This window comes from Odontesthes bonariensis, chromosome 3, assembly GCF_027942865.1.
Source record: "Odontesthes bonariensis isolate fOdoBon6 chromosome 3, fOdoBon6.hap1, whole genome shotgun sequence".
Taxonomy (NCBI): domain Eukaryota; kingdom Metazoa; phylum Chordata; class Actinopteri; order Atheriniformes; family Atherinopsidae; genus Odontesthes; species Odontesthes bonariensis.
Genome location: NC_134508.1, coordinates 43,886,300 through 43,910,308, shown reverse-complemented (window position 1 = coordinate 43,910,308; position 24,009 = coordinate 43,886,300). Strand labels below are relative to the sequence as shown.

At 42.3% G+C, this 24,009-nt stretch overlaps 1 protein-coding gene across 3 annotated transcripts in view; it reads right to left on the bottom strand.

Moving 5' to 3' along the window:
- Positions 1-24,009, bottom strand: part of LOC142377607 (calcium-dependent secretion activator 1-like) — a 452,862-nt gene that overhangs the window by 4,780 nt on the left and 424,073 nt on the right. For all 3 annotated transcript variants that reach the window (XM_075461876.1, XM_075461875.1, XM_075461877.1), the window contains one exon: positions 17,010-17,114. In XM_075461876.1, coding sequence (XP_075317991.1) covers positions 17,010-17,114 — 105 coding nt within the window. The remainder of the gene's footprint in view (positions 1-17,009; positions 17,115-24,009) is intronic.

Below are 24,009 nucleotides of genomic sequence, written 5' to 3'. Positions count from 1 at the left end.
CTTTAGAACCTGATTTGTATTTAGACGGCTTCTGCCCAGTTGATCTCTCTGAACTAACAACAGCAATAGTCTCTTTTAAACCATCAACTTGTGTTTTAGACCCAATCCCAACCAGACTGTTCAAGGAGGTTTTCCCATTAATTGACACTTCCATATTGGATTTGATCAATCTGTCTTTGTTGACAGGATATGTACCTCAGCCTTTTAAGGTTGCTGTAATTAAAACTTTACTTAGAAAAACCTACTCTTGATTCAGAGGTGTTAGCTCATTATAGACCTATATCCAATCTCCCTTTTATGTTGAAACAATAGTTGCAGCTCAGCTTTGTGATCATTTCCACAGAAATAATCTGTTTGAAGAGTTTCAGTCAGGATTCAGAGTGCATCATAGCACAGAAACTGCACTGCTGAAAGTTACCAATGATCTCCTCTTAGCCTCTGATAGCGGACTTGTGTCTGTGCTTGTCCTGTTGGATCTCAGTGCTGCATTTGATACGGTCGATCACAGTATCTTATTACAGAGACTTGAACATGTTATTGGGATTAAAGGAACTGCATTAGGCTGGTTTAAGTCATATTTATCTGATAGATTTCAGTTTGTTCTTGTAAATGAAGAATCTTCCTCACACAGCAGAGTAAGTCATGGAGTTCCTCAGGGTTTTGTGCTTGGACCAATTCTTTTCACTTTATACACGCTTCCATTAGGTAACATTATTAGACAGCATGGCATAAATTTCCATTGCTATGCTGATGATACTCAGCTGTACTTATCTATAAAACCAGATGAACCCAATAGGTTGGTCAGACTACAAGCATGTCTTAAAGACATAAAGACCTGGATGACTCAGAACTGTCTGCTTCTAAATTCAGACAAACTGAAGTCGTTATCTTTGGACCTGAGCGCTTCAGGGAGAGATTGTCTAGCTATATAGTTACTCTAGATGGTATTTCCTTGGCTTCTCGTACTACAGTGAGGAACCTTGGAGTTATTTTTGACCAGAATTTATCATTTGACTCGCATATAAAACAGGTTTCTAGGACTGCCTTCTTTCATCTTTGTAATATTGTTAAAATCAGGAACATCTTGTCTCAGAGTGATGCAAAAAAACTGCTCCATGCATTTGTTACTTCAAGATTGGACTACTGTAATTCTGTCAGAACCACTCTCGTCAAAATGAGACGAGAAACAGAGATGAATTTCAGAAGCTTATTCTGAATGCATACAATTTGTGTTTGGCGGTATGGCTCTGTTCGGAGGAAGTTCCCGACTTTTCCATGAGCTCCATGGAAGCCAGACAGGGAACAGCAGCATCCTCAGGTGGAGTGCCTTCCATTTGCTGTAAAGGCAACAAACCCCCTAGAACAGAGCAAGCAACAATGAACAACAGTATGACATTGTTGGCAATGAAAAATCGGTGGAGCAGGGGAGGTGGTGGGTGAAAGCAGAAAGCAAAAAAAACAGTGACAGCAAACCAAGTTTAAATGAAGTGCCCCAAATGCCAGCATCCAATTGCGAGCAGGAGCTGATTACCCATTGAGCGCAGCTGGTTGAGGAGCCATAGGGGTTGGGTCGGCGTCAGCCAATAGGCAAGGGGGCGTTGACTACGTGGTCTGCCAGAACTAACGCGATGCTCCATTTCTGTCAGAACCACTCTCGTCAAAACGAGACGAGAAACAGAGATGAATTTCAGAAGCTTATTCTGAATGCATGCAATTTGTGTTTGGCGGTATGGCTCTGTTCGGAGGAAGTTCCCGACTTTTCCATGAGCTCCATGGAAGCCAAGACAGGGAACAGCAGCATCCTCAGGTGGAGTGCCTTCCATTTGCTGTAAAGGCAACAAACCCCCCAACAGACCATACCGGAACGCAGCCAGCCAATTGATAAGTTGGAACCGGGGTATCCTACCCCCCCAACGATTTATTAGCTACCAACGTGTGTCACCATTATGATTAGTAGTATTACAAAAATAATTATTAAACCGCGACTAGGCTTGACGTTAAAAGGTGGAACTGCCGTAGGCCCACATTAACACAGACTGAAATGTGATGCGAGAATTTATTTGGGGCAGGCATTGAACTCAACCACTTAGGTACACCATAAAAATATATCCGGTCTCCACAGCAGCGACAGCGCTTTGCGGCAGGGCAAAGCAGAGCAAGATCCAAGCAAAGCAGCAAGATCCAAGCAGAGCAGAGCAAGATCCAAGCAAGCAGAACAGGATCCAAGCAAGCAGAACAGGATCCAAGCAGAGCAGAGCACATCCAAGCAGAGCAGAGTAACATCCAAGCAGAGCAACATCCAAGCAAAGCAGAGCAAGATCCGATCCAAGACAGCAAAACAAGATCCAAGCAAAGCAAGATCCAAGCAAAGCAGAGCAAGATCCGATCCAAGAACAGCAAAACGAGATCCAAGCAAAGCAAAACATCCAATCAAAGCAAAACACCCAAGCAAAGCAAAGCAACATCCAAGCAAGCAGAGCCTTAACACACTTCACCTGACCACCTAGGAAGTTAAAGTCACCGTGAGCTTGCATATTTGCTATCCACACAATTAAAAGCCATAAGCATAACACAAATGACCTCTGTCATTGCTGTTCGTGCCATCAATTCCGGGAGCGGTTTTAATGATTTGACTTCATCCCAAATTTATTTCCGATCTTAAATCAGCATCTTTCATGCAAAGTTAAGCCCTACCAGTGGCTCTTGTTTTATTTAAACAGAGGCACAGCTGCACAATAAAACAATTTTTTATTTTTTTTTTTATTTTTTTACTCCAGTAGGCAGCTATTCTAAGTGGAAAAATCTTTCAATGACCCATTGAAAACTACCTTCCCAACAGCACAAACTCCAGCTAGCTGAAACATCAGCTTATAGCAGGTTTAAGTAAAAAATAATACTGAAAATGTAGCTGTGCAAGATGACACGTAGCATGGCAACTTGGCATCAACAGGGCATCACAATGGCTTGAGTAAGCAGAGAAACAGGATGCCATTTATTTTCAAACTTCCAAGAAGACCAGCAGCCTCCAAAATGACACAAAATGAGAAGAGGCAAGTGCTTCCTAACACGAGCACATCACATGCATAAGTCGTATACAAATAGCCAGAAAGCAACACTCAGTATTTGCAAGCAAGAAACTAAAGGGAAGAAAGAAAAGCCTCCAGTGTTTCCTGCAACATGCGTTTCCTCAGAGGTTCATCCTGCACCAGTACTTAACTGGACAGTTTGCTCTTTTATCAGTTCACAGCTGAAATCAGCTTTTACAGGCTGCTTCTCAACAGAAGGAAAAAGGACAACGCTCCTCCTGAAGGGATTAGTTGTGACATCAACCGTGGGGACGATGGTTGAAATGTTTTGATGTCATGCAAATTAGCATGCCATTTGCTGTGCAAGAGCCAATCACAAACAGGCTGGTGTTACACGAAGTGGCCGGACGCTTGTCCACAAAGCATCACAACATATGCTGTAGAACTGCTACAGATGTCAGATCCTTTAAATCATCGAGTGCATCACTGATCTCAAGTGCCATCTTGTGTTTATGCTCAAGCCTTTAAACACAAAAACTGTTGGACGCATTGTGCTTGAAATTGTCCCCTAAATGGCCCCAAAGAAACGAGTGAGGATGGCAGGGATTGTTTGGACGGGAAGCACAAAGCCAGTTGGCCAGTACGTATGATTCTCTTAGTATACGAGCATCGCAGCTCACACAGCAGTGCTCAGGAGAGCAGTATGTATCCTTATGATATGGTGTTATTTGTAGCTTAGAGGACTGGCTTAATAGAGCATAAGACTAGCTCTCTCTTTGTCAGTTATAGAGCGTTAAATAAAGGATTCCCGTTAGAGGCAATAGCTGTGTATTACTGGACAAGTCTCTTTAAATCGCTCTATATGAGCGTCTGTAGAGACCTCCACTGTTTAAAATTTATAATTCCCAGAGCTCATTTACCAGTTGAATAAATATTCAAAGGTAGTTCAGTCAGCCAAGTACACTTAGGCTCCGTAGTTTAACGATAGCCTAGCTAATCAGCCTCTTACTGTTGCTTTTGTTAAGCAAAAATGCAGCTAAGTAGTGAAGTTCACTGTAGGTCTGTGGAGGTTGTTATACGACGAAGTGCATTTCTATATCAAACAGGGTAGCATCCTGACGTTCTCTCTTCAGGATCAAACCGTTCGGGGCCTATCAACAATGAGCCGAATTAATACAAGCAGAACATACATGAGCAATAATAATCTTAGTGGATCTACATGATGAGATCAATTCGACCACAGCCACAGTTGGGCTTCATTCACAAAATGCTTTTGTATTCATCCATTGGCATGGGAGTCATTTCATGACACCGTGGTCATTTTAGCAGCAGAACAGCTCTGACTTTGCATTCTCCATGCACAGAATTGATTCTCCCTCCACTGAGTTCACAGCGAAACCCTGAAAACTTGTCAATGAATCTCTGATTTTACTATAAAAAGCACTCACTTCACTATACCTGGCAGCTTTGCATTCAATACGGTGGGAAAAAATAAAAATAAAATAGACTTGTTTGCTGGTGGATAAACGAGCAATGCTGTAGCTAGCACTGAGAGGAGGAACTAGTCCAAACAATGTTTCCAACATTGACCGAGAAAAGGCAATAGTTGTTAATCCTCTGACTCACATCACCTCCCACTGTATCCACAGGCACAAGCACTCACACCCCGACATGACAGGTGGCGCCGCACCCATCAGACTGTAATGCAGACAATACCAATCAACAGCGTGTAGCGCCTGAGGCGCGCGCTCCACCTTAGAGCATCACCGCGAGGATCCACAGACCAATAGTCACGCAAAATCATGTAAATCGGTGTAAAATAAGCCGCGTGTCTAACCGCGGCAAGCCCTGCCACGTACAGGAGCCCGCCAAGGCCTACCTTGACTCTGACCGCGGCGCGCTGTGACAGCTCGCCCGGTGTCGCGTCTTGGCTTGGCTGATGTCCTCCACGCGTCCATCTCAGCCGAATCTCCGACTCCGCCGGCAGCGGGGATCCATGCCGGACGACAGGGTAAGCAGCACAATAATAATACTAGCATCGGCGCGTATGCTAATCGGAGCTACGTCTTGTAAGCAGAAGCAAAACTTTTTGCCCCTACGTGGGGAGCTGCTGTGGAAGGCTGCAAGCAGAAAGCAAAAAAAACCAGTGACAGCAAACCAAGTTTAAATGAAGTGCCCCAAATGCCAGCATCCAATTGCGAGCAGGAGCTGATTACCCATTGAGCGCAGCTGGTTGAGGAGCCATAGGGGTTGGGTCGGCGTCAGTCAATAGGCAAGGGCGCGTTGACTACGTGGTCTGCCAGAACTAACGCGATGCTCCATTTCTTTATTATTGGGCTGTCCCACATATTCTCTGAAAAGCCTCCAGCTGATCCAAAATGCTGCAGCCAGAGTTCTGATGAGAACTAGCAGGAGAGATCATATTTCTCCAGTTTTAGCTTCTCTTCATTGGCTCCCTGTTAAATTCAGAATAGAATTTAAGATTCTTCTCCTTACATATAAAGCTCTTAATGACTGAGCTCCATCATATCATGTGTGACATTATTGTGGTCATTAACTCGTGTTTCCCTGTTCCAACAGATATCCTTTGAATGGTGTTACAGTGTTTGTTGTCCCCTCTTATCTGTCTTCTCAAACCCCAGCTGGTGGAGGCGGATGGCCACCCTTCCTGGTTCTGGTTCTGCCAGAGGTTTCTTCCTGTTCAAAGGGAGTCGTTTCTCTCCACAGTCGCCTCAGGCACGCTCAGGACGGGAGATTGGACTAAAGACAAGTTTCGGTGCAATCTGTTGGTTTCCTTAGCTAGGAAATCGTTTTTGAATTGGCTCTATATTCAATTCAATTCAATTCAATTCATTTTTATTTATATAGCGCCAAATACAACAAATGTCATCTCAAGGCACTTAGATAGTAAGTCCAATTCAAGCCAATTGGAATTCAATTAATTAATAATAATCATAATTCATAAAATAATCCAATTCGTTCATATAGAGCCAATTCAAAAACAATTTCCTAGCTAAGAAAACCAACAGATTGCACTGAAAACTTTTTGTTTTTCGGTCCAATCTCCCGGCCTGAGCGGCGTGCCTGAGGCGACTGTGGAGAGAAACGACTCCCTTTTAACAGGAAGAAACCTCTGGCAGAACCAGACTCAGGAAGGGTGGCCATCCGCCTCGACCAGCTGGGGTTTGAGAAGACAGAAAAAGGGGGGGGGAAGGGGGGGGGGAATGGGGAGGGGGGCAGGGGGCCACCGCGACGGCGGCACTGTAACACCATTCAAAGGATATCTGTTGGAACAGGGAAACACGAGTTAATGACCACAATAATATCACATATACATAAAGAGAGTAAAGTGAGGAAAGGTGTGTCAGATGAGGCCCCCCAGCAGTCTAGGCCTATAGCAGCTTAACTATGGGATGTTTCAGGATCACATGAGCCATCCCTATTCAAGGTAAACACAAGAAACTTGTGCTAACGAAAAAATAAATAATAAAATAAAGTAAAGGACCAGACTCAGTGAGTCATTCCCTATACTCCCTATATAGATCTGCTCCTCACACCACAACAACCATCTTTTTACAGCCACAAGCTACCTCAGCCTCTCACCAACTGCACACCAGTCACAGCGGGGTGGGGATGCAAACCCTGGTTCGGGTAGGGGGTAATGAAAGTATAGAGGGTGCCAGAGGTGGAGGCAGAACAAGACACACTAGCAGACACACTATCAGATTCAACATACCTAACTATAAGCTTTATAAAAAAGGAAAGTTTTAAGCCTGGTCTTAAAAGTGGAAAGGGTGTCTGCTTCCCGGACATTTACTGGCAGCTTATTCCACAATTGAGGGGCCTGATAACTGAAGGCTCTGCCTCCCATTCTACTTTTAGAAACTCTGGGAACCTCAAGTAAACCTGCAGTTTGGGAGCGAAGTGCTCTGTTAGGAAAATATCTTACAATGAGATCTTTAAGATATGATGGAGCTCGGTCATTAAGAGTTTTATATGTAAGGAGAAGAATCTTAAATTCTATTCTGAATTTAACAGGGAGCCAATGAAGAGAAGCTAAAACTGGAGAAATATGATCTCTCCTGTTAGTTCTCATCAGAACTCTGGCTGCAGCATTTTGGATCAACTGAAGGCTTTTCAGAGAATATGTAGGACAGCCCAATAATAAAGAATTACAGTAGTCCAATCTTGAAGTAACAAATGCATGAATTAGTTTTTCTGCATCACTCTGAGACAAGATGTTCCTGATTTTAACAATATTACGAAGGTGAAAGAAGGCAGTCCTAGAAACCTGTTTTATATGCGAGTCAAATGATAAGTTCTGGTCAAAAATAACTCCAAGGTTCCTCACTGTAGAACTAGAAGCCAAGGAAATACCATCTAGAGTAACTATATAGCTAGACAATTTCTCCCTGAAACGCTCAGGTCCAAAGATAACGACTTCAGTTTTGTCTGAATTTAGCAGCAGACAGTTCTGAGTCATCCAGGTCTTTATGTCTTTAAGACATGCTTGTAGTCTGACCAACCTATTGGTTTCATCTGGTTTTATAGATAAGTACAGCTGAGTATCATCAGCATAGCAATGGAAATTTATGCCATGCTGTCTAATAATGTTACCTAATGGAAGCATGTATAAAGTGAAAAGAATCGGTCCAAGCACAGAACCCTGAGGAACTCCATGACTTACTCTGGTGTGTGAGGAAGATTCTTCATTTACAAGAACAAACTGAAATCTATCAGATAAATATGATTTAAACCAGCCTAATGCAGTTCCTTTAATCCCAATAACATGTTCAAGTCTGTGTAATAAGATACTGTGATCGACCGTATCAAATGCAGCACTGAGATCCAACAGGACAAGCACAGACACAAGTCCGCTATCAGAGGCTAAGAGGAGATCATTGGTAACTTTCAGCAGTGCAGTTTCTGTGCTATGATGCACTCTGAATCCTGACTGAAACTCTTCAAACAAATTATTTCTGTGTAAATGATCACAAAGCTGAGCTGCAACTATTTTTTCAAGAACTTTAGACATAAAAGGGAGATTGGATATAGGTCTATAATGAGCCAACACTTCTGAATCAAGAGTAGGTTTTTTAAGTAAAGGTTTAATTACAGCAACCTTAAAAGTCTGAGGTACATATCCTGTCAACAAAGACAGATTGATCAAATCCAATATGGAAGTGTCAATTAATGGGAAAACCTCCTTGAACAGTCTGGTTGGGATTGGGTCTAAAACACAAGTTGATGGTTTAGAAGAGACTATTGCTGTTGTTAGTTCAGAGAGATCAACTGGGCAGAAGCCGTCTAAATACAAATCAGGTTCTAAAGATACTTCTAAAGCTGCTGTACTTGATGATACATCACTGATAATAGTGGGAAGGACTCCATCAATCTTCTCTCTGATAGAAACAATTTTATTAATAAAGAAGCTCATGAAATCATCACTGCTGAGAGTTAAAGGAATAACTGGCTCAGCAGAGCTCGGACTCTTAGTCAGACTGGCTACAGTGCTGAAAAGAAACCTGGGATTATTCTTATTCTCATCTATCAATGATGAATAATAAGCAGTTCTAGCTTTACGAAGGGCTTTCTTATACGTTATTAAACTATCTTTCCAGACTAATTGAGACTCTTCTAAATTAGAGGAACGCCACTGTCTCTCCAGCTTTCTTGCAGTCTGCTTTAAAGCACGCAGCTGTGAATTATACCAAGGAGCCAACCTCTTCTGACTGATTACCTTCCTTTTCAGAGGGGCAACATTGTCCAGTGCTGTACGCATTGAAACTATAGTGCTGTCAACAAGAGAGTCAAGTGCTGCTGGAGTAAAGTTTATGTAGTCGTCCTCTGTCATATCTGCACATGGCAGTGAAGAAAAGGATGATGGAATTAATTCTTTAAATCTGGTTACAGCATCCTCTGATAGACACCTTCTATATGTAAATTTCTTCTCAGAAACTGTATAGTCAAGTAATGTAAACTCAAAGGTTATCAGAAAATGGTCAGATAAGACAGGGTTATGAGGGAACACTGTTAACTGTTCACTCTCAATGCCATAAGTCAGAACAAGATCAAGGGTGTGATTAAGGCAGTGAGTCGGTCTGTGAATACTCTGAGAAAATCCAATAGAGTCTAATATAGAATTAAAGTTCATATTCAGGCAGTCATTTTCAACATCTACATGAATATTAAAGTCACCCACTACAATGACTTTATCTGTACTCAGCACTAACTGGGATAAAAACTCTGAGAATTCAGACAGAAACTCAGAATAAGGGCCAGGTGGACGATACACAACAACAAACACAAGAGGTTTCTGGGATTTCCACTTTGGGAAAAACTGAGAATCAGAGATTCAAAAGAGCTCAAACTAATCTTGGGTCTGGGACTGATGAGTAACCCTGATCTGAAAATAGCTGCCACTCCTCCTCCTCTGCCTGTGGTTCGAGGAACGTGAACATTTAAACAGTCAGAGGGAGTTGCTTCATTAATGCTAACATGATCCTCCTGCTGCAGCCAGGTTTCTGTAAGACAAAATATATCAATATGATGATCACAAATCAACTCATTCACTAACAGAGACTTCGAAAGGAGAGATCTGATATTCAGCAAACCACATTTAATAGTTTGATGTTTTTGTTCAGTTAAAGTTTTTGTTTTAATAATTTCTTTTTGCACAAGAGGATTTGCTCCTTTTGTGTTAATCGATTGGGTGGGTAGCAGCAGGTGGGAAGCTGCAGAGAAGTGTGTAAGACTACAACTCTGCATCCTGGTCTGAGCCCTGGGTTGTCATGTTTTAGGGTGGCAAATAAATTCATCCATATTTCTAGAAATGAGAGCTGCTCCTTCCAAAGTGGGATGGATGCCATCTCTCCTCATCAGACCAGGTTTTCTCCAGAAAGATTGCCAATTATCTATGTAGCCCACGTTGTTTGCTGGACACCATCTAGACAACCAGAATGAATTGGATTATTTTGAAATTAATTATGATTTCAAGGAATTGAACTTCAATCGGCTTGAATTGGACTAAATTACTTAAGTGCCTTGAGATGACATTTGTTGTAATTTGACGCTATATAAATAAACTGATTTCAATTTAATCAGGAAAAGAAATATACATAAGAAATATATTAGAAAACATGCATTCATGAAAATATATGCATTTACAAGAAAGAGAAAAAAATGTGCATTTGAAAAGAAAAAATGTGAATTAAGACAAAGGTGCAACTCCCACAGGTGTAGTTCAGTTTTTTGTTTTTTTTAAATAATCCGTTATTTACAGTCCAGAGTTCAACAGATGAATGGTTTATGGAAAGAAACTCTTCTTCATTCAGCCTTTGCTTTCAGGCAGATGTTATATTGGCTTGATGGCAGCAACAAGAAGAGGAAGTGTCCAGGGTGACTTGGCGGTTTAGGATCCTCACAGCCCGTGACCTGCATCGTTAGATGAAGATGTCATGTAGGTATGTGTGAGAGGGGATGATGTGTGCCCACACAGACACCTGTTCTCTGCCAGTCAGTAAGTTGTGGACCCACCTGCATACAGTGATGTCCAGTCCCAGGTTGTACCAGCTTTGAGGGCACTATAGTGTTAAAAGCTGAGCTGTAATACACAACCAGGGTCCTCACATAGTTCCCCTTCCTATAGTCCAGGTTGAAAGACTTTTATGGAGTAAGAGTGCGATGGTGTTGTCTGTTGATCTTCCTGAGCACTAGTGTTCTTATTTTATGAATAATTATGATTACAATTAATTGAATTCCAATTGGCTTGAATTGGACTTTATTATCTAAGTGCCTTGAGATGACATTTGTTGTATTTGGCGCTATATAAATAAAAATGAATTGAATTGAATTTATTGTAAACTGTAGTGGATCCAGGGTGGCAGGTAGGAAAGAGGTGGTGAAAGTTTTGATTCAATCTATCAAAACATTTCCTTACCACAGGTGTCAGGGCTGGGGGGGGGATCGTCATTAAACCTGCTCGGCCAAGATGGCCTTCGGAAAGGCACTACAAAAGACTTCCTAAGACATGTTGGAACAACACACTGCCTGAGAGAGAGGTTGAAAATGTCTGTAAACACCAGTGCTTGCTGTTCAGCACAGGCTTTCAGGACATGCCCACTGATGCCGTCAGGTCCTGCAGCCATCCTGGTGTTCATAGTCTTGAATATTGTCTGCACCTCAAGTTACAGTGAGTGCATCCTCTTGTCGATCTGCCTCTTCACTAGGAACTGTTGCCGTTTACTGGTCACATGACTTGAAGCATGCAAAGAAGTTGTTGCGCTCCATTACTATAGAAGCATCGGCACTCACAGTGTGTGTCTGTGACGTCTTGTAGTCCATCGTGATATGGACTTCGTCCATATTATTTGCCGAGGGAGTTTACCAGTGTTATCACCATCACTGTTACATTCCTCCGTCTGGGAACGAAGAAGCAGCGTGTGACGTCATCCACACTGTGACTGCAGGACTACAAACTAAACACCCTGGGGGCCTTCATTGTCATCACAGGTGACTTTAACCATGTTTCCCTCTCATCCACATTCCCAACCAGTTTGTCAAATGGGCAACCAGTGAAAATAAAACTTTGGACCTGCTGTACACAAATGTTAAAGACTCCAGCTCCACTGCCCTGCCACCACTGGGCAGCTCAGACCACAAGCTAGTCCTGCTCTCACCATTTTACAAGCCTGTGGTTCAGCAGTACCCAGTCACAGTGAGGACAGTGAGGAAATAGTCTCCTGAGGCCATGGAAACATGGAGCACTGGAGGCCACAGACTGGGATGCTCCGTATGAGCCACATGGTGAGGACATTGACGGCCTGACTGACTGTGTCTCTGAGTACATTGGGTTCTGCATTGACAACACCATCCTCGCTAAAGAGGTTTGCTGCTACCCTAACAACAAACCAGTGAACCTTAAGGCCCTTCTCAAAGAGAAGAAGAGGGCCTTTAGATCAGGGGACTGAGCAGAACTCAAACGAATACAAAGGGAGCTTAAGAGAAGCATCAGGGAGAGCAAGGACAACTACAGGGATGTGGGATTGGAGAGATCACCGGCTTCCAGAGGAGAGGGGGGGGGGGCAGCTGAGGGGAATGAACGACATGACAACGAACCAGTTGAACCAGTTTTTCAATAGGTTCAACTCCAACCCCCTCACCCCTGGCGGCCCCTCTACTGCTTCTTCGAGCAACAGCCCCCCACTTCCCTCCACCACCGCCTGCCCCACCCCCCCACTGACATTAAACATGGACTTTTTCACACCTCCCACCCCAGGACATCATCACATCCCCCTCCACCTCCTGCAGCAGACACCTCTCTGCACCACCCTCGTCAGCACCACCCTCCAACCCACTGATGACATTCACCTCAAAGTCAATTTATGGTCGGTGACGCAAGACGCAACGCAAGCCCTTGCGCGGTTGCAAGCCCCCCCTTGCGTGCTTGCGTGTGTCACCTCAATTTTCTAAACTTCACGCAAGACGCGAGCGCAAGCCACTATCTACATCACATCCGACGGCGTGTTCATCTTCCGGTTTCATCCCCTAATAAAAGACCGCTGTTTTCAAACTTCAAGGTAGAAAGCGAAGAAGAAGAAGAAGAAGAAGAAGCATGAATCCACTCGAAGAGAGACTTGCCAAAGAGGTCCGCAGGTACTGTCCTGACGGTGAATTTCCTTTCATCGTATTAGGCTTCTCTAAGGTCGTCATTGAAAAAACCCGCTACTCCACCTACTGTCCTGGCGGTGAATCGCCACGCAGCACACTCAACCGCCGACAAAGCAAAATGAAGCATAAACGTCTCGAGCCATTAACGCAAGGGCAAGGGCAGTTAAAAGAGGTATAAATTAAGCTTCAGACCCTGCCTCCCAGCCTGGACTCCACATCACAGCCAGCCAGGTGAGGATAGAGCTGGAGAGGTTCAAACGGAGGAAAGCTGTTGGACCGGACCACATCAGCCCTTGCGTGTTGAAGGCATTTTCCAGCCAGCTCTGCGGAGTTCTCCGGCATCTCTTCAACCTGAGCCTACACCTTCAGAGTGGCAGTGCTCTGGAAAACATCCTGCCTGGTCCCAGGGCCCAAAAAAGGACGTCCTGCTGCACCGGAGGATTACAGGCCTGTGGCACCTCTCACATTATGAAGGTCATGGAGAGACTGGTCCTGGCACACCTCAGACCACTGGTGTGCCCATCACAAGACCCCCTGCAGTTTGAATATCAGCCCCACGTTGTGGTTGATGATGCAATCATCCACCTGCTGCAGAAGGCCTACTCCTCCCTGTAGAGACCAAGATCATGTTCTTCGACTTTTCCAACACCATCCAGCCCAGCCTGCTGAAGGCCAAACTGGAGAACACACGGGTGGGTGCTCCCCTCGTCACTTGGGTCTATGACTATCTGACAGGCAGACCGTTGTGGAACTGTGTGTCCGATCATCTGATTAGTAACATCGGGGCTCCCCAACTGTGCTGCCCCCCATCCTCTTCACCACATACACTGCTGACTTTAGGTACTGCACTGAGTCGTGTCATGTGCAGAAATTCCCTGATGACACGGCCATTGTCGGGTGTCTTAAGGGCGGGAGGGAGGCTGTACAGGGACCTGGTCGACCGCTTTGTGGAGTGGTGTGGGGAGAACCACCTGCAGCTGAACGTGGCGAAGACGAAGGAGACAGTAGTGGACATCAGGAATAACAAGCCCCTGCCCTCTCCTGTCTCCATTTGGTGGGACGGATGTGGAGATGGTAGCAGCATACAGGTACCTAGTTGTCACACTGAACAATAAACTGGACTGGTCCACTAATACGGAGGCCATTTACAAGAAGGGCCTGAGCCGGCTTTACTTCCTGAGGAGGCTCGGGTCCTTTAACATCTGCAACAAGATGCTGCAGATGTTTTATCAGTCTGTTGTGGCGAGCACCATCTTCTTTGCTGCGCTGTCCTGGGGTCATGGCATCAAGGCAAAGGACACCAACAGACTGAACAAACTGATCAGGAAAGCAGAGTCTGTTGTTGGCTCTAAGCTTATCTCCCTGGAGGAGGTGGTGAAGGACAGGATGCTGGCAAAGCTGCTGGGAATCCCTCTCACCCCCTCCACAAAACACTGGACAAACTAAGGAGCAGCTGCAGCAACAGACTCATTCAACCCGCTGCTCTCAGGAACGATAAAGGAAAATGTTCCTCCCAACAGCAATCAGACTTTACAACTCATCTACCTCTGTCAGAGCCTCTATTACAGAACAAGACTAAATCTACCTGTCACCTTCTGCACTCTGTAGCTCAATACTCCACTCCTAATACTGGAACATTTACTTCATATCATATGTGCTAATATAAACCATATTGATACTATATATCATATTTATACAATATTCTTATCTTTTTTTAACATTCTGTTTACATATTCATAGTATATTATTTGTCCTATTTTGTGTTTTTATTTTTATCTTCCTCTGTAATTTATTATATCGTATTTTACTGTATTCGGACTGCTGTGATGACCTAATTTCCCTTCGGTGATGAATAAAGAAAGAAAGAAAGCCAGCCAGCCTCCTTTCCTTGGTACACAACGTTGACTTCTATAGCTCCAAGAAGTGGAATTCAGTCTGACATTAGTCTCTTTGAGTGCAGGCGCCTCCTCCTAGCGCCACAAGTTGAGGTCTGTAGCTTGACTTATCACTGATCCCGAGGCACCCGTGTCCACCTCCATTTCCAGCTCCTTTCTATTCATCTGCAATGTTGCGGTGATGGGTTCGGTCCGGGGCTCACTGAGGTGAACATGTCAAAGGAAACCTGCTCTTCAGCCTCCTCACTCTGCAGGTGATTTGTGTTCATTTTGGGCTTTGACTTCCCAAACTCCTTTTTCTGTTTATTTTTAACAGCTCTGCACTTTTTTTGCAATGTGACCCTTTTTCTTACAGTAATGACATACAGCGTCTTTAAAGCCACAGTCATTAGCAAAATGTGCTCTTCCACGCCAGTAACATTAAACCGTCTTTGATGGCTTGCCTGTCTTCTCCTTGAACATACGATGAACGGTACGTGGCTGTACACCGTTAGCTTGTTGAATGTCTTTAGTATTATTCGCCACTGTTTCCATTGTCTGTGCAAGCTCTTGCGCCTTCTTGAACGTGCTTGAACCAGCGCTGCATGCCGTCGCCACAGACCTGTCGCGCAGGATGTCATCCGGGGCCGCTCCAAATTCACATTGCTGTGAGTCCTGCTGCCATCCTGGTGTTCACAGTCTTGAATATTGTCTGCACCTCAAGTTACAGTGAGTGCATCCTCTTGTTGATCTGCCTCTTCACTAGGAACTGTTGCCGTTTACTGGTCACGTGACTTGAAGCATGCAAAGAAGTTTTTGCACTCCATTACTATAGAAGCATCGGTACTCACAGTGTGTGTCTGTGACGTCTTGTAGTCCATCGTGCCGATGCTTCCTCAGCTCCGCCACACTGAAGAGGATGGCGCGTTTCTTCTCTACTTCTGTAATGTCATTCGCCAGGAAAAAGTGTTCCAGTCTCTCGACGTATTCAAAACAGACTTTATTTAACGTCTGCAACAGCACTCATACACAGGTAGCATCTCACAGGTAGAAGCATATGACAACGGGGCAGGGTACACCTCTAAGAGCTCCTGGGGGTCTCTGGGTTAATTAATAAAGGGGTGCAGTACCCTTATAACACAGTTTCAGTTTGTAACACAAAGCTTTTATGATTACCCTAGGCTCAAGCACCAAGATCGTGAGCACTGAAGGTGGTGCAAAGGCCTATTGAAATGCTTTTGTTTGCTTTTTTCGGGTCAAAAAATTGCCTTTTTGGGGGCCGGAACATGCCCCAAAACACTTGAAATTTTGCATACATCAAAATTGCCATGCCCCACAAAAAAATCCTCTTGGACCCATAGGCTACAACCAACAGAGAGTCTATAATTTGGGTTCAAAGAAATCATTTTTGCGATTCCATATGCCTCTCAAAATTGGTCATAATAGTCTGAAGACATGCTTGATTAAAAGCCATTTAAAGTCTGAGTTTTCATTTATTGGCATGAAAGCAGCAGCCCCCTAAAATTTTTATGTTGTCTTGAAAAGGCTTTTTGAGAAGTAGTTATATTTACAACAAAAACATCCAGTCTGTTCTAAACTTCATACATTTGATGAGAGTGAGCTCCTAAAATGATTTACATGTAGATATTATATCTTTTTTTATCTCCTGCCTACTGGCAACAGGGAGTTACATATTTTACATGTGATTGTGTCACGATCATGCTTGGCTGTGTTGTTGCTTTGGTTTCTGAGTCTTCGGTGGGGCTGAAGAGATTTCCTGGGAGCCCTGGTTGGAGTCTGGATTGGTCCTGCTCTCACACTGGCTTCTCATCTGCCCTCATCAGGACACCTTTATAAGAGCTACAGGGGCAACCAGTCTTCACCAGATTGTCTCACAACCCTTGTGGTAATCAGGCCGACTCCAGTGTTTTCTCATTGCGAGTTTTCCCAAGCTCTAACCCTGCCTTGTTTCTCCAGTGCTCGTCTCTCTCGTCCATTCTCCATGTTCTGGTTTCCTCATGCCTGTATTGCCGTCCATGGTTGGATCCCTCTCATCAGCCTGTTCCACTTACCTGCCTGCTCGCCCCTTTCAATAGCTATTAAACTTCGTCATGGCAATTTTTAATGTTTCACCATGACACAGAAAGTACTTATATTTGAAACATACAAGATCCCCATAGCTACAGAAGGTGCCGTGTTTGAACTGTACCATTCAAAGGCAGTGCACCACATTCGATCTTTCACTGAACAGCAGAAACAAAATTCATTGTTAGGAATAAGAAATAGTGAATTATATGGGAAACAGAAGTAAAATGTTACATTTTTAAAGAGTTGTTGTAAAAGTCATTTTAGTAAACATTGGCATAATAGTTGAAAATGATATCAACTGTCTACTCGCATTTTGATATGTGGTACAAAATTAAATGCTACCATTTCTCACTTTGACAATCCTGATGAGTATCTTCAGCTGGTAAACATGGAGCTGCAGGTCCATACGGTCAGTCAACCACGTTCCTGTAAGGTTCATAGTGCTGGTGTACCATTGCTGTAACAAACACACAAACAAGCTATGACTCAATAAATTAATATCAAAATGTGACATTTTAGACTAAAAAAGTCTTCTGTACTCCACTGACTTTGCTTGCAGTATATCTGACAGAGAAGAATTGTGTAACGTCATCCTTGAACAACAGTGTGAAGGGAAACCGAAAGAGACACTAATATACAATTGCACAGTTCATTGGAACAACAGTTACTCATTTTTACTAAGAGGTTGATATACTGTAATTCATAGATACCCACAAAGTGTGGTCCCATCATGTGAGGCCATATCTGACATACTCGTATCTATGACCTTAGGATCTACTCAATTCTAGGATGGATTTTCCTCAGGAAAAGGACCTTTAATCAAAATTAATCAACCAATGGGGCAAGAGATAATGGGGATTTTAATAAAGAGAGCAACATGTTTTAGACTACCATTACCCATGTGAAAGTTCATAAAACAAATTTATCAACCATACAAGCTGTTTTGCTTTTGGCTATGGCAGTCTTGCTTTCTAATGTTTTAATAACACACCAATAAGTGATTCAAGGATATTAGCTAGAGTGCACACCATATTGATTCTGGAATTTGCTAATTTACCTTCCTAAGTCCTATAATCCTGGCTAGTAAGAATTTTCGGTAGAGTTCAATTTCTGCAAATGTCCCATCTTTCTTCAGAAAGTAGTGGGCTGTCAGGTTCTCATTTTTACAATATTATTAACACAGTCTCACACCAGAATCTGTCATTATCATCAGAATCAGAATCAGAATCAGAATTACTTTATTAATCCCTTGGGGGAAATTCCTTTTTTGCAGTGCCCTCGTTACAGAAAAAAGAAAGATGAATAAGAATAAGATATGGAAAAATCTCAATATGTACAAAAATACAATAAACAATAAACAGTCTTTACAATGCTACTCAGTAGCTAATTATTATTGTCAACTTCCCAAAAGCAGCAGTTTCTGAATGAAGACTTGAAACTTTTAGAAATACCAACATTTCTGTTCAACAAAATTTGCACATACTTATGTCAGTCTTTAAATATAAAATGCTGACTTGCCTCTGTTATGGATAAAGTTGAAACTGTCATGCCTGCTCATAAATTGTAAAATTATTGCATTTTCAAAGCTTCCAAAGGTTACATGCTAATATTATTCCCTTACAAACTGTAACATGCCTATATTCTGCATCACATTAAAAACTATCAAATATGCATTAGTACACAATTATAACCTCTTCAAAAATGTTTATAAGGAGAAAGGAGGGAGTTGTTGGTGATGTTCCACCACAGACTGTCATGAAGGAGAACCATGTTTGAGTGCCCTCTGACCCATCATTGTCCAACAGCTTTTCACTTTATTGTCAGTTGTGGCTGCTTAGCTTTTGGCATAGAATCATGCCAAAATTATTATAGTTATTATTATGATTTTGCATGCATAAATGATTTCTGATTCTGATTAGGTCAAATTTATTTTAAAAAAATTGGTTATGTTAGGAAGACAAACACTCCACAAGTTTTAGATTAATACATTTAGGTTTATAGGTTCACATCAACACTTCCTTATAGTGTACAAAAGATTAAGATTAAGATCCACTTTATTGTCATGTATACATGCATACACACAAAATTTGTCCTCTGCTTTTAACCCATCCAGGTTGGCACCTGTTTGACACACACATGCACATGGTCACACACTCAGAGACAGATGCCAACCTGGAGTGGTGGGCAGCCATGAAGCGCCCAGGGAGCATGGGGGGTACGGTGCCTTGCTCAAGGGCACCTCAGCCGTGACAAGGAGGTGGACTGACACCCCTCCAGCTATCAGTTCCACCAATCTTTTTGAGTGGCGAGAGTGGGAATCAAACCGCCAACCTTCTGGTTATTGGACGACCGACCTTAACCACTGAGCCACGGCCACCAGGAAAGGCAATCAAAAATGTTTCCCATCCCACGATTTCTGCACCTATATTGTGTCACAAATGTGTTTTTGAAATGTGTATAAATGTTCCTTTTATTAAAAAATATTTCAAAACACACCAACACGTCTGATTTCTATGCCAGGAGCTCTTTTCTATGATATCCTGTGTGGACTCTCCATTGACACAATGCAGTCCCGAGGCCCTTAATCAAACCCAACTTTTATCATTAAAACTCAGTGCCTTAACCCTAACCTAGCCCTAAACCTAACTTAACCACCTAATTCGAAGCCTTAAATCAAGTCTTAAGCCTCAAAAATCACTTTGTACCCATGGGGACAAAATTTGGTATCGTCAGGTTTTGGTCCTAATTATGACAGAAAAAACAAGTGAACAAAATAGTGACAAAATACAGTATAATTTTTTTCTTATGCTTTTTCAGAACATTATTTAGTATTATCTGGAAGCACTCTTGGGTGCACTCTTGATTCAGAAGTATTGGCTCATTATAGACCTATATCCAATCTCCCTTTTATGTCTAAAGTTCTTGAAAAAATAGTTGCAGCTCAGCTTTGGGATCATTTCCACAGAAATAATCTGTTTGAAGAGTTTCAGTCAGGATTCAGAGTGCATCATAGCACAGAAACTGCACTGCTGAAAGTTACCAATGATCTCCTCTTAGCCTCTGATAGCGGACTTGTGTCTGTGCTTGTCCTGTTGGATCTCAGTGCTGCATTTGATACGGTCGATCACAGTATCTTATTACAGAGACTTGAACATGTTATTGGGATTAAAGGAACTGCATTAGGCTGGTTTAAGTCATATTTATCTGATAGATTTCAGTTTGTTCTTGTAAATGAAGAATCTTCCTCACACACCAGAGTAAGTCATGGAGTTCCTCAGGGTTTTGTGCTTGGACCGATTCTTTTCACTTTATACACGCTTCCATTAGGTAACATTATTAGACAGCATGGCATAAATTTCCATTGCTATGCTGATGATACTCAGCTGTACTTATCTATAAAACCAGATGAACCCAATAGGTTGGTCAGACTACAAGCATGTCTTAAAGACATAAAGACCTGGATGACTCATAACTGTCTGCTTCTAAATTCAGACAAAACTGAAGTCGTTATCTTTGGACCTGAGCGCTTCAGGGAGAAATTGTCTAGCTATATAGTTACTCTAGATGGTATTTCCTTAGCTTCTAGTTCTACAGTGAGGAACCTTGGAGTTATTTTTGACCAGAATTTATCATTTGACTCGCATATAAAACAGGTTTCTAGGACTGCCTATCTTGTCTCAGAGTGATGCAGAAAAACTAGTCCATGCATTTGTTACTTCAAGATTGGACTACTGTAATTCTTTATTATTGGGCTGTCCCACATATTCTCTGAAAAGCCTTCAGTTGATCCAAAATGCTGCAGCCAGACTTTTCTGGATGTGTCAAAGAATTGTGTCAAATAAGCCGAGACTTTTATGCATTATGATGCGGTACCATTGTAATGTGTTTAATGTGTGCGGTTATTGGATTTGGTTTGCTCAGGACATCATGACATGACACATAACTTTTTAGCCAACTGAAGAAATATAAGGACCCAAAAAAATCCTTCTTCCTTGATCTTAGTTAAGGTTTCTTTTCTTTTATTTCTTTTTTTCTTGCACCCATAGTTACATCATTATCTTCTCTAGAAAAACTGCGTTCAAGTATTTAAAACATTACAACAATACATGCCCAGTAATATTGTTGTAATGTTTTTCTAGAGAAGATAATTGTTTTGTATATGGGATTATCGTCCATTGACTGTTTTGGGCTTTAACATGCGCGCGCCTAAGGACAAGAGGTAAGTGACATGCTGTTTATAAAGTTGTTTTGTAACATCCCCATGCCAGTAATGTATGAACCATGCATATGGTTTTGATGGTAAGGCTTGTGACTTTATTGTCGGATGGTTTATAAAGTGGTGTGACGTTTCTGCAGTGTGCAAGTTGTTGTTTTACGTGGAAGGTTTAGCGCTTGCCCCTTAGCCACCACGTATTTGGTTAGCATGACAGGCTGCGCAAACAGCGCAATCGCCACACAGGGAGCGCCGATTTGCACCGGTCTGTGTCCTACCGTCAGTATTTGACAACCTCTAGCAATGGAAATGCGCTTCAAATGCCCCGGAGTTCCCCTTTAACCCACTGATGGCTCTGTATGCCACACTTACAACACGTCTTCGCTTATCTATGACTATGTGCTTTCTACTCATTCACACACACTCATACACCGATGGATGCATCAGTAGGCAACGTGGGGTTCAGTGTCTTCGGCATATGGCACCGAAGCCGAAGTAGAACCAGCAACCTTCTGATTGGTGGGTGACTTCCTCCTGAGCTACAGCTACCCCATAAGCAACAAGTATCCTTCTTCTCGAGAACACAAAAAGGATTGGCAACAATCACTCGACCTTAAAGGGATAGTTCGCCTCTTTTGACATGAAGCTGTATGACATCCCATATTAGCAATATCATTTATGAACATTAAATTACCCCCCGCTGCGTCCTGTGAGCCGAGTTCCAGCCTCGTTTTGGAGTTGACGAAGGTAGTCCGGCTAGTTGGCTGGGGCTAGAAAAATAAAGCGTCTTCCTTCTCAAAACAATATGCGTTCAAAAGAGTAATACATTTGCATCACAAAATCGTTGACCAGGAAAAAGTCAGACCTCACATCGCTTGGCACTATTTTTGCCTCCCTTGATATCAATGCATCAAGCCACCTAGCGATAGCCGCGCCTGTTACGGTGTTTGCTGCTCGGAAGCAGGGGAGTGCTCGGTCTGCTCTTCGGTCTGCACAGTTTACATTGGACACATTGATATCAAGGGAGGCAAAAATAGCGCCAAGCGATGTGAGGTCTGACTTTTTCCTGGTCAACGATTTTGTGATGCAAATGTATTACTCTTTTGAACGCATATTGTTTTGAGAAGCAAAACGCTTTATTTTTCTAGCCCCAGCCAACTAGCCGGACTACCTTCGTGGACGCCAAAACTCAGCTGGAACTTGGCTCACAGGACGCAGCGGGGGGTAAGTCAATGTTCATAAATGATATTGCTAATATGGGATGTCATACAGCTTCATGTCAAAAGAGGCGAACTATCCCTTTAACTGCCCACAGGGCCATACCCAGCACCCGGACTGAACCAATTCTGAAGAACTGCAGTAACATAAACACACTAGGCATCAACATTAGGGCCATACGGCTAAGCACATGGCCCTCTTTGTACTATATGTGCACCATATTCACTTGCTTGCTTTTAACTTTGTTTTGGGATAATGTTTAATCCATGAGGTTCATTTGAGTTGAACTGATGCTAACTATGATCTTGCATGCAAACTAACCATCTTCCATTCTTTAAACTGGCACCTTAATCACAAGTCCCACACTAACAGTGTTAACCAGAGCTGGGCCAACAGACAAGGATTCAAATGTGCTCCATATGGCTCCACAGATAAAGGGCCATGAATCTCCGGTGAACATATGGAGCAAATGTCCACCGCTTCTTTGGTTAGCACATGGTCATAGCCACCATCTTTTGACCTCACTGACAGTTACCTTACTGTCCCTTAGTGTAGTAGTTTGTTTGTGTATTTTGTACATGTGGTAACTTAGTAGATGATAGTGTTTATTGATTAAATTATAATTGATTGAATCACTTCTAACTTGAATAAATTATATTCTGTTTTTGTAAAGGAGAAGTTATTCGTGGTCATCATTTATGTTTGCTGTAAAAAGTGCTGGTCGTGAAGGTCAGAGTTCAGATTCGTTTTCTTTGCCTCTCACAGATCAAAACGTATTTTGTGCCTTTTTTTTTCTCCTAGTTAATCCAGTGGTATCTCATGATTAATGAGTTTCATTAACAATGTAGTGAATATTTACAACTGTTCTTATTAATAATTGCTAGGAGCTAAGCCAGATAGATCCCTAACATACAGTATATGGTGCCCAGTGTGAGGCATTAAACATCAACTTTATCTTTTATGATGTCAAATTTTTTTTCCGAAAAAAAAATATTGGTTAAGGAATAATGAAGTATTATACTTATATAAGTATTAAATTTACTAGATAAATTAGTACTTATTAGTTATAATTAAGTATTATCAATAATTGCATCATTTTGGCCAACATAATAATTTTGATTATTCTTGTATAATCACGGAATTCCCTCCTCCACTAGCCAGGAATACACCTCCAGTTGTACTAGTGTATTGGGGTAAAATTTTGTGCTGCTGCCAAACTTAGAAGAATCTATCTTGAGAGATTTTGGATTATTAATAAACATATCTTAATCCCTCAGGTTCCTTTACCATGTTGATACCACATATTCAATTCTTTCCAGTCAAGCTGTCAGTATTTTTGTAAATGAAGTGTTCCTTACATTCATTCACAGTGCCTACAGCACCTATGAAAAACAGCTTTTATCAGGCTGTTATTTCAGCCTTTCAGCCTGTGGGAAAAAAAGAGCCTGAGGGAGACACAGAGTGCTCCCAGCTCTGTGTAAGTTAACTCCTTAACCACCACACTGAATAAAACAGGTTAAACATCCCACATGACACATCAAATCTTGTTTTTACTCACTATCACTAGATGGCAGACATGTATTATATTTGTATTATAACCTCAAATTAAGATGTCTTCCCATTCAAAATTTTTGAGCAAATTGATGGCTAATTGAATTAAATAAAATGCTATATCGGTGACATCCATTAGCTCATGTGGCTATGCGGAAATATTTATATCAAAGTCATTTCACGGGACATTTTGAGAAAATTAATAAAAGATACTCAAAAACCGAAAGTTGAAAAAAAAAGAAGAAAGATCCGAACTTGGAATAGCTTTGTTCATAATTGTGTACATGAATTCAGATCACAAGATCACAAAACGAAAATATAAAAGAAAACCATCTGCCCATGTATTCCAAATCCAATGTTCACAAGAAGT